The sequence below is a fragment of the Sminthopsis crassicaudata genome, chromosome 3 (assembly GCF_048593235.1).
Source record: "Sminthopsis crassicaudata isolate SCR6 chromosome 3, ASM4859323v1, whole genome shotgun sequence".
Lineage (NCBI taxonomy): Eukaryota > Metazoa > Chordata > Mammalia > Dasyuromorphia > Dasyuridae > Sminthopsis > Sminthopsis crassicaudata.
In genome coordinates, this window is record NC_133619.1 from 441737503 (window position 1) to 441757720 (window position 20218).

Sequence of the window (20218 nt, forward strand, 5' to 3'; positions counted from 1 at the left end):
TATTTGTTTCTTGTGTCTGCATGCCTACATGCATGCTTCCCATTAAGATATAGATAGTTCTATTTTTAGATTTTGATATTGGTGTTCATTCTTTTACATAATTAAAAATCCAAAGAATTTCTCTTCTTTCACTCACGAAGACATGTATTGAATAGGCCCATTTTGGGAGTTGGGGTATCGATCAATTTTGAGTATGCTGTATTTAATAGAATATTTTTCAAAACATTTGTGTTGGAAAGTTTTGAGGTATTCTTACATAGCTGATCATGCATTTTGAGTTTTGGTTGATTGATCTTTTGGAGTTTCTTGTCACTAGATGTTAAGGCAATAATCTTAACTGTCTTTCATTTAAGAGTTAATTCATTTTATATTTTTCCCTTTCAGTGTAACTGCCTTCTGACTTTGATCTTTTCCCATCTTTGTTTTTCTCTGTTAGTGTAGCTATGTTGTGTTGACATTGAGTTTCAAGAGGCTTTTTTCAGCACTCAGAAACTATAGATTTGGTATTGGCCTTTAATGGAGAAAGAGTACTGAAAAAGCTGTCTTCATCTGTGGTGGCATTCATAAGCATCTGATCTTCTGGTACTTGGATCATTTTGTGGAGTAATATATACAGGCATCCTCAAACTCCAAATGAGTGTGGCAATAGGGCTCTGACTCATCAGGCTTTCCCTTCCACAGAGACAACTGGCAGGCAGCTGAAAGGACACTGTACAAATGAATGGGACATTATCTGCACTAGGTTCCCTTGAGGTAAGCTTTAGCAGGTCCTGTTGAAAATAGTTACTACAGATTAGATTTTTATATTAATTTGGTATGAAATAGGGCCTCAGTTATTTTTAGGTTTAGGTTTAGCCAAAGTAAGAGTTTCTCACAAAGCTGTGGTGTGAAAGATAATCGCACTTTTTAATTCTAGAAGTTTGGAGCACTTCTTGATATTCCATAGTATTAGATATACTATTTTATAACCATTTGTTTGGTCAGGACCAGTAAGGCTTATTTCAGACATGGTATTTAATTTCTTGTCATTTAAGAAGATATTCATATTATTGGAAAATATTAGTGAATAAAGATGTAAGTGACTTTTAACACTTATCATCTTTTATCCCATGTTGTTTTGCAGGCAAACGATTTTCAGCATTTAGATCTCATTTATGAGCCTTTACTTTTATAAGAAAAAAATTAGTTCTCTTTAGAAGATTTCCAAGGATGACTTTAATTTAATATGTACTTAAAATATAAAGCATGGTTTCTTGGTTGGGCAGAATGCCTTCTGCTACATAACTTTATTAGTACTTTTCAGGTTAAAGTGATGTGACCCGTTTTTTATGTGTTGCAGCCTAAAATTGTAGCAGTCTTACCTATGAGTATTTAAAACTTTTATATGTATTTGATAAATCAGATAATAACCTTCATAATTTATTGCCTCAAGACATATTTTGGACATGACTGCTTTTTCATAAATTTGTCCTAAGAATTGATTTGTTGATTATTATTTCTCTCCCTATTAAAAAAAAAAAGAATAGAAATTACTTAGGAAATAAGTTCTCCCTCTTCCCAAAGCCTGCCACTACTCCCTATCCCTCACTCCTCCACCCTCCAAAAAAGTCAAAGATGTATGCAAAAATACTTGTATATATGCTATTATTCTGGGAAAAGTGATTGAAGTCATTCAAAACCTTGTGTAAGATGCTGCTGGTAGTAGGAGGAGCCTGTGGCTCATATCATATTAATCAGACCTTACATCTGCCCACTTGATGGATTTCTTTCCTTTTAGTCTGTCAGCAAGCATTAAGTATTTGCTGTACAGCTGGCACTGTGCTAAGCACTGGAAATACAAAAAGAGACAAAAGAAAATCCTTGGCCTCAACAGTCTACTGAGGAAGAGAACACAAAAATAAATATCCACAAACCAGATCTACATGAGATAAATAGTGAATAATTAAGAGGGAAAGCACTAGGATTAAAAAGGATTAGGGTTCTATTTGACATTTGATTTAAGATGAGAAAACCAGTAGATGGAGTTGAGAAAGGAGAACATTCTGGATCCAGATGTGAGAGAGAGGCAGAGAAAATGCTCAGAACTGAGAACCAGAGAGTACTTTGTTTCTGGAATAACAAGGAGGCCAGTGTCACTGGTCTAAGAAGGTAGAAAGATGGAGGTAGGGTAGGTTATGAAGAGCATTGAACATCAAAAGATTTTTATATTTGATCCTGAATGTAATAGAAATTTCTAAAGTTTTTTGAGTAGGGAAATGACATAGTTGCACCTGTACTTCAGGAAAATTATTTTGCTGGCCAAATGGAGGATGGATTGGAGTGAGGAAGAGATCTGCAGAAGGCGGATTTATTGGCAAGGCTCTTGTAAATAGTGTAGGCTTGAGTTGATGTGGGCCATCACCAGAATGGTGGCAGTGTTAGAGGAGAAGGGGGGTTATATGTGAGAGATGTCAAAAAGGTGAAATCAGCTGTCCTTGGCAACAGATTGGAAAGGGAGCCAGGGGCGTTGTGGAGAAAGAATCAAGGATGTGACACCAAGATTTCAAGTCTGGGGGAAAAGAGGAAGATGGTTATACCCTTCACTGTAAAAAAGGAAGATAGAAAATGAGGGTTTATAGTGAAAAGATAAGTTCAGTTTGAGATGTTTGAAAAGATACTAGTCAACAGAAAGGTTAGGACAGGATATGCTGGTTTTGAGAATCATTAGCATTGAAATTATAATTAACTTATGGAACCTGAGGAAATCAAACAAGTGAAGTAGAATAGTAGGAGAAGAAGGCCTGAGACAGAATCCTAAGTGACATTAATGGTTAGGGAGTGTGACCTGGACGAAAATTGAGCAAAAGAGACTGAGGAAGATTCTTGATAGGAGAAAAGCAGGAAAGAGTGTTTTGAAAACCTAGAGGGAAGAGCATATCAAGGAGAAGAGGTTGATCAAGTGTCATTGACTGTAGAAAGATCAAGAAGAATAAAATTTGAGAAAAGGATTTTGGATTTGACAAAAGATCATTGTTAACTGAAGAGAGCAATCAGAAACTGGATTGTAAGAGTAGGAGGAGAAGAGGCATCTCTTGTAGAGGATCTTTTCAAAGAAGTAAACATTTTCAACCCTCTATAACCTGTCTTTTTTTTTTTTTTAATTTTTATAATTACAACATTTTCTTTGACAGTACATATGCATAGGTAGTTTTTGTTTTTTTTTTTAAAACATTATCCCTTGTACTCCCTTCTGTTCCGCATTTTTCCCCTCCTTCCCTCCATCCCCTCCCCTAGATGGCAGGCATTCCCACACATATTAAATATCTTATAGTATATCTTAGGTACAATATATATGTGCAGAACCGCATTTTGTTGTTGTTGTTGCAAAGGAAGGATTGTATTCTCAAGGTAAAAATAATCTGGGAAGAGAAACAGAACAAAACAAAACAAAAAAAACCCAATGCTCTCAGTTTACATTCATTTCCCAGTGTTCCTTTTCTGGGTGTAGCTGATTCTGTCCATCATTGATCAAGTGAAATTGGATTTGCTCTTCTCTATGTTGAAGATATCCACTTCCATCAGAATACATCCTCATACAGTATCATTGTTGAAGTGTATAATGATCCCCTAGTCCTACTCATTTCACTCAGCATCAGTTGTTGTAAGTCTCTCCAAGCCTCTCTGTATTCATCCTGCTGGTCATTTCTTACAGAACAATAATATTCCATAACATTCATATACCATAATTTACCCAACCATTCTCCAATTTATGGACATCTATTCATTTTCCAGTTTCTAGCCACTATGAAAAGGGCTGCCACAAACATTTTGGCACATACAGGTCCCTTTCCCTTCTTTAGTATTTCCTTGGGATATAAGCCCAGTAGTAGCACTGCTGGGTCAAAGGGTATGCACATTTTGATAACTTTTTGGGCATAATTCCAGATTGCTCTCCAGAATGGTTGGATTCTTCACAACTTCACCAACAATGCATCAGTGTCCCAGTTTTCCCACAGCCCCTCCAACATTCATCGTTATTTGTTCCTGTCATCTTAGCCAATCTGACAGGTGTATAGTGTTATCTCAGAGTTGTCTTAATTTGCATTTCTCTGATCAGTAGTGATTTGGAACACTCTTTCATATGAGCGGAAATAGTTTTAATTTCATCATCTGAAAATTGTCTGTTCATATCCTTTGACCATTTATCAATTGGAGAATTATAACCTGTCTTCTTTAAGCTGAACTGTCCTCTAAACTTTCTCCACTTCTGCCCCCAAATACTTAGCTACTTAGATGATCCATTATTTTCAGTGTGTTTTAGGGCTAATATTTAAATATCTTAGTACCTCAAAGTCTCCTTGTCAGATGCTTTAAAATGTGTCACTATATCTTTTAGAGGATAGGTAGGTAGCACAGTGGATAGAATATTGTGCCTGGAATTAAGAAGATCTGGGTTCAGCTCCTAATTCAGATACCTACTATAGGTATAACTGGGCAAGTTACTTTACTTTTTTGCTTCAGTTTCTTCATTTGTCAAATGAGCTGGAGAAGGAAATGGCAAACCCCAATTGGGGTTACAAAAAGTTGGACATAACTGAACAGCAGCAATGCCTTTTATATTATTTCTACTTCTAATTGTGAATTTTTTTCCCCCAAAGGAATGTTAATGGAATATAGCCTCTTCATTAACAATGATATCAGAATATATTTGTGGGCAATCCCAAATTTAATTGAGTTACATAATAACAATTTTAAATTTATATAATCTTTTTTCCATTATAACAGTGTTAGAGTGAATTAGTTTTCAGAGTGGTCCACAAGAGTCTGTTTAATTGTGTGACTAAACTACTTATATGCTAATTTTATATATGCATATATAATTATAAACTAATACTAGTCTGTGACATAGGAGCTAGTGGTCCCTTTTTTTTAGGTAATAGGAGAACAATAATTTATTATTCCCCCTTGTTTGGGTTCAGGATTAGCTCTCAAAAAGACTTTGAATGCTTAATTCCTCAGTAGATAGAATAGGCCAAGATCTGAGTTCATAAGTAGCCTTAGATACTTAATAACTATATCACCCTGGGAGAGTCAATTAATCCTGTTTGACTCAATTCTCTATCTGGTTGGAGAAGGAAATGGCATATTCCAATGGCTTTACCAAAGAAACTCCAGATGGTCATGAAGTTGACATGACTGAAACAACTAAACATTAACAATAAGATTTTGAATAAATGAAGTTGCCATTGTAACCTTTTACCTCCCTTTTCATATTCCTCTTACATCTTGATGTCTCTTCCAGTGGCTGCCCAATTTTCAAATCCCAGTTTATCCTTCAATATGTTTTCTATTACCAAGTTGCCTTCTACTTTCACTTATTCTTTCAGTGTAGATTTTTATTGGTCATTTCACTTGTACAGTATAATTTGCTATTTAATAAAGTTAGTTTGATGTTTAAAAGAGTGATAGGTGTTAATATCCCTTCTCCTCTTATGGACTTTTTTGAAGTTTAAAAGAATCTTTCCATTAAACTCAATAACTTTTTAAAGTATAAATTGTGTTTTATTTACATTAGAAATGATCTATAGAAACATTTTTTCCTGTATTTGCGTATATGTGTCAAATATAAAGAATCTTGGTTTAGTCAATATATTAGAATTATTTCATATAAGAATGTAATTACAAAATGTATATACATCCATCTATTATGCAAATTTATTTTTAACTTTCACTTTTTTTCTCAAGATCTCTCTTGTGCTCTTATTCTAATTAGGGTAGTCTTTCCTTTCTCTGTATTCAATATCAAGTTATCCATAAACATAACTCTTAATATTGAGGAAATAATAGTGTAGCACAAACCAGATTCAATTGTAATAGAGAAATACTTAGCAATGCAATAAACCATTGAAAATATTACACTTAAAAAATTAAGTCAACATATAGCCTGCAGGAAATCTTTATATAGTGTTTTGTGGTCCTTGGTTCTGTTTGATTTTGACACCAGTGGTTGAAAATCTCTTTTCTGCTTTTAGTAACTTTTAAAGAAATTTACTTTGTAGAAGTAAGGGAATTTGATTTTCAGAAGATTGACCTAGTTCATCTTTAACACTTTTAATTTTGTGTCAGTAGCAGTAGGCAATTCTTAGAGCCAACCAAAAAGAGAAAGGAGAATTAAATTGACTATAGGATAATTTCAGGGACCAAGTTACTCCATGACAATTAAGAGATTGTGATGGCATTGGTGGAAATATCAATATCTACAAAAATACAGGTATTTGAAATATGAAAGTTTTGGAGTAGTATGATTATACTAAAATAGGACATATATTGAGCAAGAGATTAAATTACCATTTGTGCCTATTGTTGCAAAAATTCTTTAGCTAGCAATAGCATATTAGTAAGTCTCAATATCTTTTTGATGTTATAAGAAGGCATATAGCAGCTACCCTGGTCTTTCTCTTGGTATCTCTGTCTACTGTTCTTTTTTGTTCTCTCTCTTTTTTTCTATCCTTTCTTTCTTAAATTTCCCATGATGTGAAATTTAAATACTTGTGTTTAGTGAATAGATTTTTTTTGTTGTTGGTCTTAGTTTTGAAAGCAGGTAGTCAAAGGTTTAGAGTTCGTCTGCTTCCGTCTTTTCATTTTCTAGATGAAACTGAGGTACAGAGAGATTTATGCTATTTCCTTGAAGTCAAACAATAAATATTAGAGCTAGGATTCAAACCCATATTTTGACTGAAAATCCAGTGCTCTTTCAATTGCATCATGATACTTTCCAGAAAAATGAAAACATTTTATTTTTCAAAACAGAACTACAAAATCTAAATTAGATTTTTTTTTTTAATCTGGTTAAGTGTTTTGTTAAAAACCAATTATTTTAAAGGTACTTAAATAAAAACATTTGCCAGTATCTAATATTGCAGTCACTGGAATACTAAAAAATTACTCAGCCTTGGAGCTACCAAAATGACATTCCTTTTAAAAAGATTCTTTAATAGAGATTACAGAAAGTCATCCCCAGGGTAATATATCACGACTAAATAAAATTTATACCAGAAATGTAAGGCTGGTTCAATATTAGGAAAAGTATTAGCACAATTGACTATATCAGTAACCAAACTAATAAAAATCATGATTGTCTCAAATTCAGAAAAAGCATTTAATAAAATCTAACACTCATTCTTACTAAAAACACTAGAGAGTATGGGAATAAAGATTCTTTGGTATAAATACAAATTTGGTAACTAGAATGATTTCTATATGATGAAAAATAGAAAGAGTATTATACATGAAAATTTGAGTTTCTATTATATATAGCTTAGTTTATTTGCCAGGTTTCTCTGAAACTTCTCTCTCTCCCCCCCCCCCCCCCTCTCTCTCTCTGTCTTTTTTTTTTGTTTGTTTGTTTTGATTTTGTTGGTATCATCCTCTTTTATCTATTTTTAACATGCATTACTTTATGAATCATGTAGAGGAAAATCAGAACAAAAGGGAAAAATTATGGGAGAGGAGAAAAAAAAAAAACAGAAAAAAGAAATAAACATAGTGTGTGTTGATTTACATTTAGTCTCCATAATTCTTTTTCTGGATGCCGATGACATTTTTTATCCAAAGACTATTGGATAATCCTGGACCTTTTCTCATTTCTTATACAACAATACATTACATTTGTATACCATAATTTGTTAGCTATTCCTCAGTTAATAAGTGCCTTCTTGATTTCCATTTCTTTGTTATAGCAAAATGCTATTATAAATAATTTTGGTAAATGTAAGTCTTCCCTTTTTCTTTGTTCTCTTTGGAATGTTGTCTTTTAGTGTTATTTTTGGTGAAAGGGCATAACACTTTAGTGAGTTTTTGGGAATAGTGCCAAATGGTTTTCCAGAATGATTTGACTATGTCTTTGATTATTTATGTTTTGGGAAATGACTCTTGTTCTTTTATGTTTGATTCAATCCCCTATATGATTTCCATATTAAATTTTTAAAATAATAACTTTTTATTGACTACATATGCATGGATAATTTTTTACAACATTATCCCTTGCACTCACTTCTGTTCCGACTTTTCCCTTTCCTTCCTCCACCCCCTCCCCTAGATGGCAGGCAGTCTTATACATGTTAAATATGTTATATAGTATATCCTAGATACAATATATGTATTGCATATTAAATTTTATCAGGTTTTTGGTTAAAAAGAAAAAATTTCCTTCTCCAAAAAAAGGCTTTTGTGCACTGATTTTTGTTTGTCCTAATACTTTTTTCACTTTTATGTAATCAGAAATTTTCATTTTTATTTCCTGAAATCCTTTCCCTTGTTTGGTCAGCAATTCTACTAAAGTGATATTCCTGAAGCAGAGTACATTCCATTCTGTTACTCAGTAAACTCCAGTGATTACCTTTTACTTCAAAGATCAAATACTATTACTTCTGTTTAATATTAAACTTGATATAGTACAGTAAAAAAGAATTTGGATTTAAATTTTATCCTATTTATTACCTTGTATTAGTCACTTAACAGCCTAAGGTTCATTTTTTTTTTTTCATCTTTAAAATAAAGGGATTGATTGGAATTCGAAGACTTATGAAGTCACTTTGAATTCTGCCTACATGATCCTATGATCTGTTCTCACCAGATTTATTACCTTAGACCCATTCTGTAATTCCAATCCACCTGTCTTTATTTTTGCTGTACCTTTGCATACTCTGTCTCCAGTGTCTGGAATTTGCTTCCTCTTTGCTGTTGCAATTCCAAGTTCAGCTCAGACCTCATCTCTTCAATAGGTTATTCCTGAATTTTCCTCCCTTCCAGCAGTTACCTCCCTCTCAAAAGAACCTGATGTTAATTTATCAGTATTTTATGTATACTTTTATTTGTAATCTTCCCTACCTGCCCATCCAAATAACATGAACTCCTTTAGGATAGGTACACTTTAAATCTGTCTTTGTATCTCTAACCTCTAGTCTCTGGTATTTAGTGGCACTTAATAAAAGCCCTTTGATGGATTATAACCAAGTTTATTAACTACAATGTGGCATTGAGCACATCAAATGCTTTCTCTAAGATATGTACATTTTTGTCATTAGATAAAGAGATTTCACATTTTGGCTTTAATTAATGCTAATCTAAGAAGATACTTATTTACCCTCTAAGCTCATTTATTTATTTATTTATATTTATTTTTATTAATTTTATAATTATAACATTTTTTTGACAGTACATATGCATAGGTAATTTTTTACATTATCCCTTGTACTCCCTTCTGTTCCAAATTTTTCCCCTCCTTTCCTCTACCCCCTCCCCTAGATGGCAGGCATTCACATACATATTAAATATGTTATAGTATATCCTAGGTACAATATATATGTGCAGAACCGAATTTTGTTGTTGTTGTTGTTGTTGCAAAGGAAGAATTGGATTTGGAAGGTAAAAATAATCTGGGGAGAAAAAACAAAAAATGCTAACAGTTTACACTCATTTCCCAGCGTTCCTTTTCTGGGTGTAGCTGATTCTGTCCATCATTGATGGATTGGAATTGGATTAGCTCTTCTCTATGTTGAAGATATCCACTTCCATCAGAATACATCCTCATACAGTATCTTTGTTGAAGTGTATAATGATCTCCTAGTTCTGCTCGTTTCACTCAGCATCAGTTGATGTAAGTCTCTCCAAGCCTCTCTGTATTTATCCTATTGGTCATTTCTTTACACAACAATAATATTCCATAACATTCATATACCATAATTTACCCAACCATTCTCCAATTGATGGGCATCCGTTCATTTCCCAGTTTCTAGCCACTACAAAAAGGGCTGCCACAAACATTTTGGCACATACAGATCCCTTTCCCTTCTTTAGTATTTCCTTGGGATATAAACCCAGTGGTAGCACTATCTAAGCTCATTTATGATTTTGTTTTTTAAATTGTGATTTTGAGAAATTTAAAAGATGTAGAGATGTCTCAATTCTGTAATGACATGAAAATAAAATATAAATTGTAAGAAGGGGTGTAAATTTTTTTTTTTTTTTTTTTTCCAGGTGAAAAAAACTTTATTCACTCTAACTTTTCCATTTTTTATTCATTTATCTGGTTTAATATGGTAGAGAACAACAGGAGAACATAACAAACTTCTTTTTTGTCACACAGTAAATCTTAATGATGTCAGTCAACTTTGGGTACCTCTTAATCTATTTTAAAAGTAGCTATTTTTTTTTTTTTTTTTATTATATATATATATATATTTTATAATATTATCCCTTGTATTCATTTTTCCAATTTACCCCCCCTCCCTCTATTCCCTCCCCCCGACGACAGGCAATACCATACATTTTACATGTGTTACAATATAGTCTAGGTACAATACATGTGTGCGAATATTACTTTCTTGTTGCACAATAAACATTAGAATCCGAAGGTACATGCAACCTGGGCAGACAGATATTAGTGCTAACAATTTTCATTCCCCTCCCAGTGTTTCTTCTCTGGGTGCAGCTACCTCTGTCCCTCATTGATCAACTGGAAGTGAGTTGGATCTTCTTTATGTTGAAGATTTCCACTTCCATCAGAATACATCCTCATACAGTATTGTTGTTGAAGTGTACAGTGATCTTCTGGTTCTGCTCATTTCACTCAGCATCAGTTGATTTAAGTCTCTCCAGGCCTCTCTATATTCCTCCTGCTGGTCATTTCTTACCGAGCAATAATATTCCATAACCTTCATATACCACAATTTACCCAACCATTCTCCAACTGATGGACATCCATTCATCCTCCAGTTTCTAGCTACAACAAAAAGAGCTGCCACAAACATTTTGGCACATATATGTCTCTTTCCGCTCTTTAGTATTTCTTTGGGATATAATCCCAGTAGTAGCGCTGCTGGGTCAAAGGGTATGCACAGTTTGATAACTTTTTGGGCATAATTCCAGATTGCTCTCCAGAATGGCTGGATTCTTTCACAACTCCACCAGCAATGTATTAGTGTCCCAGTTTTCCCACATCCCCTCCAACATTTGTCATTATTTGTTCCTGTCATCTTAGCCAATCTGACAGGTGTGTAGTGGTATCTCAGAGTGGTCTTAATTTGCATTTCTCTGATCAGTAGTGATTTGGAACACTCTTTCATGTGAGTGGATATAGTTTCAATTTCTTCCTCTGAGAATTGTCTGTTCATATCCTTTGAAGAAGGGGTGTAAATTAAACTGATAGTCTTAAAATTTCAAGAGTTTTTCTGTTTTATTATAATTAAATGAGAAGAAGCCATTTTATGACAACTTTATGTACAAATTGTTTGTCCTTTGAAAATTTATAGATAAATTTTATTTGCTTAAGTTTTTTGTCCTTTTGAGCTTTTTTCTAGTAAACCAAAACATACAACAAAACTATCTCAGGCAGTCTTTTGTAATTTTTGTTCTTAACAGTTAAACTAAATATTCATATTAATGACTTGGTTTGTGATCTCTGTCCTCCACTAAAATTATACTCTAGTTCTGATGAAGAAGTCATCCTGTTTTTAGGAAGGCTATGCCAGTGAGAATATAAGCACTGGCTGGAAAAACTTCAAGTATGACCTTATGGTGAAGATAAGGCATAACTATGTTTAGAAGAAGCTAGATGGAACAGCAGATAGAGCCCTGGACCTGGAGTCAGGAATACCCAAGTTGAAAATCAGCCTTATCCACTTGTATGAACTTGGGCAAGTTATTTGCTCTTTGCCTCATTTTCCACATCCTCAGCTGGAGAAGGAAATGGCAAACCACTCCAGTATCTTTGCCAAGAAAAACCCCATAATCAGTATGGTGTACAGACTCCTGAAGAGTTGTACATGACTGAACAACAAAGCTGTATTTAGAATGGTCTGTTACCAAGTTGAAGCAGTTAGATGATTTAGTGTTTAGGAGTACCTGAGTTAAATCCAGCTGCAGATTTTGGATAAGGAAACTGAGGCTAAGAGGATTAAGTGACTTGCCCAGAATTTTACAACTGTTGTTGTTATTGTTTGTCTTTTCTTTCTCTAAGAGAACCATGCCATCAGGAAAGTGATTCCATGTCATGTAAGTGAGGGAGGGCTATGCAAAGTCACCAGCCTCACTGTTCTTTCCCAGCATTACCTAGCTCCTGTTGTAAAATATAGATTAAGACTACTGAAGATGGCCCTGGATATAGTGGAGAACAGCTGAGGTCTTTAACAGATTTCAGTTTGACTGAGACAACATCCATTTTGTGGTCCTCTTAAGTAAGAGGTGAGGCAAAGAATGGTTTCTTTTAACTAGTCAATCAAAAAAACAACAAAAAAAATTTTATCTGGGAGGGGAAAATAAGGTTTCTGTCCAAAACAGAAGTAATCAGAGTGAATGTAAACCACATAAAAGACCATGTAAGTCTCTTTTAAGACCAGATATGAATTCAGGAAGACTCATCTTCCTGACTTCAAACTCTCCTTTATGCACTGTACTATTAAATTCCTCATTTTATAGAATAGTTAAGTTACATAAGAATTCAAGCTCAGGGTCTTTGTTCTTTCCAGTATACAATGTTCTTCAGTAGAACAAATCTTTTTAAAAACTTAAATTTAAATAATTTTCCCTTCCTGTTTCCAATTTTATCTACTAAGAAAGAAAAATAAAATCCTTTACAAATATGTATGATCAAGCAAAAAGTCTTTCATTAGTTATGTTCTTCTTAATCTCCCCCAGAAATACTTTCCATTCTTCCTCAAATCTTACTCCTCTGTATGGAGGAGGATAACATATTTGATCATGAGTTATTGGAATCTGTGGTGGTTCCATTGTATTTATTAGAGTTCCTAGGTTTTAAAAGTTATCTTTATAACTATTTATTTATTTATTTTTGCTAAGCAATTTGGGTTAAATGATTTGCTCAGTTTCATACAGTAAGTATTAAGTGTCTGAGAATAGATTTGAACTCTAGGCCTCCTGACTTCAGGACTGGTACTCTATTCACTGTGCCACCAAGCTGCCCCTTCTCTTCTAATTTTTACCTCTATTGGTTTGGTTTGTGCCTAGCAGAGTGTAATGTTCTGTTGTAATCGTAATCATTCTCTGGGAGGAGATCTCTTGGGGAGCTTCTGGGGAGGCAGTCTTAGTTTTAGTACCAATAATCCCCAAAATGAAGCCAGGAGTTAAAATTCCAGATCCTCTATTGTGTCCTTCAAAGTCTTGAATCTTTTCCTGGGGTCCAGTTAGAGGCCTCTATCTCTTTTCCTTGGTTCCCCAATGAGCTCTTGTCAGAATGTCTCCAGCCAGCTTCAGCCTTTACCTCCCTCCGAATCCAAAGCCTCCAGCCAGCACAAAGGTAGACATGGGAATGAAATCTTAACTCTGCCTCCAAGAGTGTGATTGTGGGCTTCTGTGTCTTTGGCCCTGAGAGTTTCTTGCTTATATATATGGTCCACACTGAGTATACACCAATCATTTCATCACTAGGAAACCATTATTTGTTGTAGGATTAAATCAATGCTGAATTAGACTTAATCATTGTCTCCTCAATTCCACTCAGTACCTTGTTTCAAGTTCTGGCTCATAACATCTCCTTGTAAGATCAAATCAATTGTCCATTCATTCCAGTGACTTAGCACCTTGTAAAAAATCCTAACAGTAGAGTATCAAGGAGGATTCAAAATATATAACAATAGTTCAAGAAAGAATGTAAATAAAAGAAGAAATTAATATTCATGAATGCCCTTTTTTCCCCCCCTTATAAATTATTTTTTTGTTCTTTGCTGTGCACCTTTTTTACTTTACTCTTTATTTCCCTTTTCATCCCTTCCTCACCTCCCCCAAGCAAGCTATAATAAGCAAGATTATATTCACATGTACACACAGGCATATTCTCTCTCTCTCACCCCCTCTCCTCAACTGCCATTCTCCCATTTTCTCCCCCTTTACCTCTCCCTCTCTCCCTTATTTATTTTTAGATTTCTTTATAGATTTTATAGGATGCTATTTATATTCTTCATGATATATATATGTATATATAATCCAGTCCCCCTCTAATGCACTTCATTTTTGTAACATAATTACTATTTTTACCTTAACTCTGCTCCAGTCATTCTTTTGAGCTGCTCTATTGCTGATGTTGATCTTAAACATATAGTATACATTTCCATGTGAAATATATATAAACAATTTCTCCATGTTAAGTTCCTTCAAACTGATCTTTGATATTGGCACTTATGTGTTGCATTTTCTATTGAGTTCAGGTTTGGTTGATAGAAAGTCTTGAATATCGATTTTTTTTCTCATTCAATATTATGGATAATTTTGCTGGATTTGTTGTTTTTGGCCACAGGACCTAGTTCTTTTGATTATTGATAGCTATGATTCCAGGACCTGTGGACTTTTATTGTGGCTGCGGATAAATTCTGTATAATTTTAATTGTGGCTTCAGTGTATTTGAATTCATTTTTTGTTGTTTCTTGCAAAATGTTCTCTTTGATCTGGGAGTTTCCAAATTTGGCAATAACACATGATCTCTTTGAGGTGGTGATCCATGGATTTTTTTTCTAATTCTACTTTGCCCCTCATGTTCTTTTAATACAGGACATTTTTTCTTGTATTTTTTCTTGCATTATTAGTCAAGGTTCTTTTTTTGGTCACAATTTTTAGGCAGTCTAATCCTTATATTTTCTCTTCTTGATCTGTTCTCCAGATGTGATATTTTTCTTACATTTCACATTGTATTTTTTTCATTCTCCATATTCTGTTTTGTTATTTTTTGATTACTCATAGCTTCACTGGCTTTCCCTTAGCCAGGTCTACTTTTCCATGAGTTTTTCTTATCTTTGAGACTGTATCTCTTTTTCTCATTCATTAATTTTTCTTTTTATAATCTTGTTTTTCTTGGATTTTTTGTTTGTTTTTTTCCTCAGTGTTTCTCATTTGATTTTTAAATTCTTTTTTGAGTTCTTCTATAAATTCTCTATAGGCCGAGAGCCACTTCACATTACTTTTTGAAATAGAAGCTATCTTATACTTAAGTGTTCTCCTCTATAGATGAAACCTCCTCTTCCCTGTTCCCAATAGTAAATTTCTATAATTGGGTTCTTCTTGGATGGTTCCTGATTTGTTTATTTTTTTAAAATAAGAAGTGTTAGCTTAAGCCCTTTTAATTGTGGGATGGGGAGATGGTGCCTCTAACTTCACTTCAGCTTTCCCCTTTGACCTGCAACCCCAAACCAAGAGCTGTACTCTCTAGCGAGGGCCCACAGCCAGAAGCATCTCAGCCCCATTGCCTCTGCACTCATTGGTTCTGGTTTCTTCTCCAGGGCCACATCTCAGCAACACAACTGAGCCTGGCATACCTAATCAGCTGAGGTCTCCTCAGTCTTTCTGTTCTCAGACACCTCCACCCCACTTTACAGATAGTCCAGGAGGTGAAAGTTTCTGTGGTTCCTGCTGTAGTGCCAACTAACCCTAGGCCTTCCCACTTGGTGTTTCTTGAGCCTGGAAATGTTTGCACTTCACTGAAGCTAATCCTGGGCCTTTCTTCCAATCTTCTTTGTTGTACCAGAAGAACTTCTGTTCTGCCCCAAGTCTTCTTGATTTTTTCCACCAGTCTGTCTTTGCCCTGAGGCCAAATTTGTTCTGTTTCTGGAGGAACCAATTTACTGACCTCTACTCTGCTATCTTCCCAGGATCCTCCCCAAGCAAAAAACTTACAAATTTTGTGTAATCAGATATATTTATGTGAGTTCTTTCATGTTTAATTATGAATTATTATTATTATTATTATTGTTTTGGCTGAGGCATTTGGGGGTTAAGTGACTTGCTCAGGGTCACACAACTGGGAAGTGCTAAGTGTCTGAGGCCAGATTTGAACTCTGGTCCTCCAGACTTAAGAGCTGGTGCTCTATCCACTGTACCACCTAACTGACCCATGGACTTTTACATGAATCCGACAGATTTTTATTTTTAATTATTTTTATGATGTTGCCCTTTATGTTTAAATCATATACTAGTTTGTTGTGATTCTTAGCATATAGTATAAAATAGTGGTCTCTACCTATTTTCTGTCAAATTGTTTTCCAGTTTTCTCTAATTTTTGTTGAATACTGAGTTCATACCCCACTGGCTAGTAATTTGGGGTTTATCAAAACACAAGGTTCATTACATATTTTATCTCTGAGAATTTATACTATATGTGTACCTGTGTAAAACTACCCGATCACATTACCTTCTAATGGTTTAAAAATAGGTATTTGGTATATGTTATGGCAGCTGATGTTAGTCTAAAGCTAATATTTTCTAGATGGAATTCTAGTTTTCCCATCAATTCTTGTCAAATAGGAAGATCATCCACAGGTGAATTTTTTTTTTTTTTTAAGATTTATCAAATATGAATTATTGAAGTGAGCCAGAATGAAGACAGTAATTTATACATTAACAATAATACTCTTTTAAAAACATTTTTTAAAATTACACCTTTTTATATACAAAACATATGCTTGGGTAATTTTTCAACATTGACCCTTCTCTTTCAACTTTTCCCTTCCTTCCCTTCACCACCTCCCTTAGAGGGCAGGTAGTCCCATACATGTTATATATGTTAAAGTATATAACAACAGTGCTCTTAATGAATACAGTATAATTTGAATTCTAGAACCATTTCCTCTTCATTTTTACTTCTGTTTACTGTTTATCTTGATATCTAGTTTAAGCAAATTGTTTTTGATGTTTTTGTCTAATTCTATAAAGTATTTTCTCGGTTATTTGATATAACATTAAATCTGTAAACTAGTATTGTAAATTTTAATTGTATTGGCATGGCCTTTGACAGGCTCAGAATTTCCCTCTAGTTATTTAAACCATTTTTTATTTCCTTAAAATGTGCTTTGTAATTATAGTTATATAGATTTTTTATGAAGTCCAATCTTTTTTAGTCTTACTTTGTGTTGATATTCTTTATGTTGCTTCTTTGTAATTATTAATTTGTCATCTGTTGTACCTATTTATTACTCTAATTACATATTTCCATTGCCTGTTTGCTGATTCCTAAAGGTCTTCAGAAATAGGATTCCATAAATTATAGACATAAACCATCATTAGTAGAATATTAGTACTGAAAATGCATGTTGGGGTGCAGAACAAAGCCAGCATCTTGTCTGAGCTCTCTCCAGTTCCCTTAGAATAAATGCTAGTTCAAGCCTCTGAGAAGATTTTGGAGTGACAAAACCCACAAATATTCGGAATGACATCATTTTCCAGCTTATAATATCTAGGAAAGACCTTAGGAAAGGTTTGTCTTACTTGGCCAGGGAGTAAGTAAGTAACACAGCCCAGTGCAAATGTAACATGGGGAATCTTAGGGAGGCTCTTAGCCAAAATATAGTAACTTGGCCACTGTGTCCTGATTATAAGAGAACCAGTGGTTCAGCAAGCCCAGCCACAGAAGGCAAATTGCATAGCCTGCTGCAATACTGGCCTCAGCATGGCACAAAGTCAATGAGAAGCCCCTGTTCTCCTGGGGGGGGGGGGGGAAGCTTGGAACAGTATCCTGTGAGCAGAGATTAACTATCTAAAAATGAGCCCCCCAAAAAAGAGCCCTGACCATAGAAAGCTATAATGGTAATGGGGAATGTCAAAACACAAACCTAGAAGAGGCCAGATGCCTTTGCATGAAGCCTTAAAGTGGGTTATAAACTGGTCTGAAGTTCCAAAAGCTTTCTTGGAAGAACTCAAAAGGAATTTTTTACATCAAGTAAGAAGAAAAATGGGGGAAAGAAATGAGAATTATGTGAGAGAAATTGTGAAAGTTTAGGGAGAAAAAAAGGAAGCTTAGAAAAGGAAGCACAGAAATTAATTAAAACAATTTTTAAAAAATAAATTTGGTGAATTGGGAAAAATATATATACTAAAGAAAACAACTCCTTAAAAAATAAAATTGGCAAAACGGGGGGGGGGGGGGGAATAGCCACTGAGTAAAACTCCTTTAAAAGTACAATGGGCCAACTGCAAAAGGAGGTAAAAGTGCTAACTGAGGAAAATAATTCATTAAAAATTAGAATTTGACAAATGTAAGTGAATGGCTCAATGAGACGTTAAGAATCAGTTGAATAAAATTTTTGAAATGAAAAAACTAGAAGACCTCATTGGAAAACAACTGAACTGGAAAATAGATCCAAGAAACACAATCTAACAATTATTGGACTTGTCTGAAGGCCACGTTCAAAAAATGAGCCTGGACAATATCTTTTAAGAAATTATCACAAAAAACTGCCCTGTTATCCTAGAACCAGAAGATACAATAGAAAGAATCCACTGATCACCTCCAGAGAGAGCTCAAGGAGAAAATATTGCAAACAGTCAGAAAGAAACAGTGCATATATTGACTGGCCACAATCAGGATTATCCAGGATTTAGCAGATTCCACATGCAAGAATTGGAGGATCTGGAATGTGGTGTTCTGAAATGCAAAGGAGCTAGAATTACAACCAGAATCAATTACTCAGGAAAATTGAGCATTATCTTTTAAGGGGAAAGATGGATATTCAAGGAAATATAGGGGATTTTCAATCATTTTTTAGGAAAAGACCAGAGCTGAACAGAAAATACGATATCCAAGAGAAGATTAAAAAGATAAACAGGAAAGAAAAAAAAGAACTGTGCTTTTTAAAGGTTAAATTGTTTACATCTGTACACAGGAAGATGTTATTTGTAACTCTTGAGAACTGTATCTTTTTCAGGGAAGTTAGACGGGGTGTTTATATAGACAGGTGTGAGTATAAATTGACTTTAATGTGATGATATAAAAAAGAAATTAAGGGATGGATAAAGGATATTGTATTAGTACAAGAGGAAAAGGAGGTAAAATCGTGTAAATTCTATTACATGAAGAGGCACAAAAGACCTATTATGTAGAAGGAAAGAAGGGTTCAGAGGAAAGAAGCATTTTTTGAAACTTGATGTGGTTATTAATATGGTCATTCTGATTGAGACATCTCAATAGATGTAGGAAAAACCATTTGCCAAAATACAGCACCCATTGTTATTAAAAACAATATAGAGAACATAGAAATAAATGGAGTTTTCCTTAAAATAAACAGCATCTATCTAAACCATCAGCAAGCATAACATATAATGGGGATAAACTAGAAACATTTCCAATAAGATTAGGGTTGAAACAAGGATTTACATTATCACAACTGTTAATTCTGTATTGTACTAGAAATGTTAGCTTTAGCAATAAGAAAGAGAAATTGGAGGAATTAAGTAGGTAACAAGGAAACAAAACTCACTCTTTGCAGATTATATGGTGGTACATATATAGAATCTTTGCAAATAACTAAAAAACTATTCAAAATAGTTAACAACTTTAGCCCATGTAAATCTTTGGTATTTCTATGTTACCAACAAATCCCAAAAGGAAGAGATAGGAAGAAAAATTCCATGTAAAGTAATTGCAGGCAATTTAAAATATTTGGGAGTCTTCCTGCTAAGACAAAGCCAGGAACTATGTGAACACAATTATAAAACACTTCGCACAAATAAAGTTAGTTCTAAACAATTGGGGAAATGATAATTCTACCTAAATTAATCTTAATTCAGTGTCATACCAAACTACCAAAACAATTACTTTATAATGCTAGAAAAAAATAACTATAAAACTCACCTGAAAGAACAAAAGGTCAAAAACATCAAGGGAATTCATGAAAAAAAAAATGCAAAGAAAGGTAGGCCCTTTTTGTTCACTTTTTATTGTGGGTCGGTCCCCCCCCCCCCCATTTTTGGCCTTTCCTTCCCCCCCCCCCCCCAACACACACACACACACACACAACATGGCAAGCTGGGAAATAATGTTTAAAAAGAATTGTGCATTACCTATTTTTGATTGCTTGCAGTCTTGGAGAGAGGGAAACATAAGGGGGGGATTTGGAATTCAAAGTTTTACTAAAAAAAATTGAAGACTATATTTAAATGTATTTTGAAAAATAAAATATTATTAAGAAAAAAAAAGAAAATGACTGAATTCAGCTCCTCCTACTTCCACTCTAAGTCTCTTGTATATTGCACTATAATTGCCTGTGACATTCTTTTTTAGTATCCTTCCATCTATGAACTACCTTGAGAGTCTCCCAGTTGCCATAAAATTGCATTGCCTCCAGCTTGGTCTTTCTGTATGTATATTTGGTCAAGTCCACCTACTTTTATTTTCATTTGTTTTTCTCAGTTTCATTATGACTTTGGAGGTAGATAGATGATATAGTAGACTGAGTGTGTG

General features: G+C 34.2%; 1 protein-coding gene across 4 annotated transcripts in view; it reads left to right on the forward strand.

Moving 5' to 3' along the window:
* TLK1 (tousled like kinase 1) overlaps positions 1-20218 on the forward strand; it is a 163273-nt gene that overhangs the window by 57875 nt on the left and 85180 nt on the right. Inside the window, exon 3 of one of the 4 annotated variants that reach the window (XM_074303145.1) lies at positions 682-753. The exons of the other annotated variants lie outside the window; for them this stretch is intronic. Coding sequence (XP_074159246.1) covers positions 718-753 — 36 coding nt within the window. The 5' untranslated portion in view covers positions 682-717. The remainder of the gene's footprint in view (positions 1-681; positions 754-20218) is intronic. 4 annotated transcript variants of the gene reach the window in all.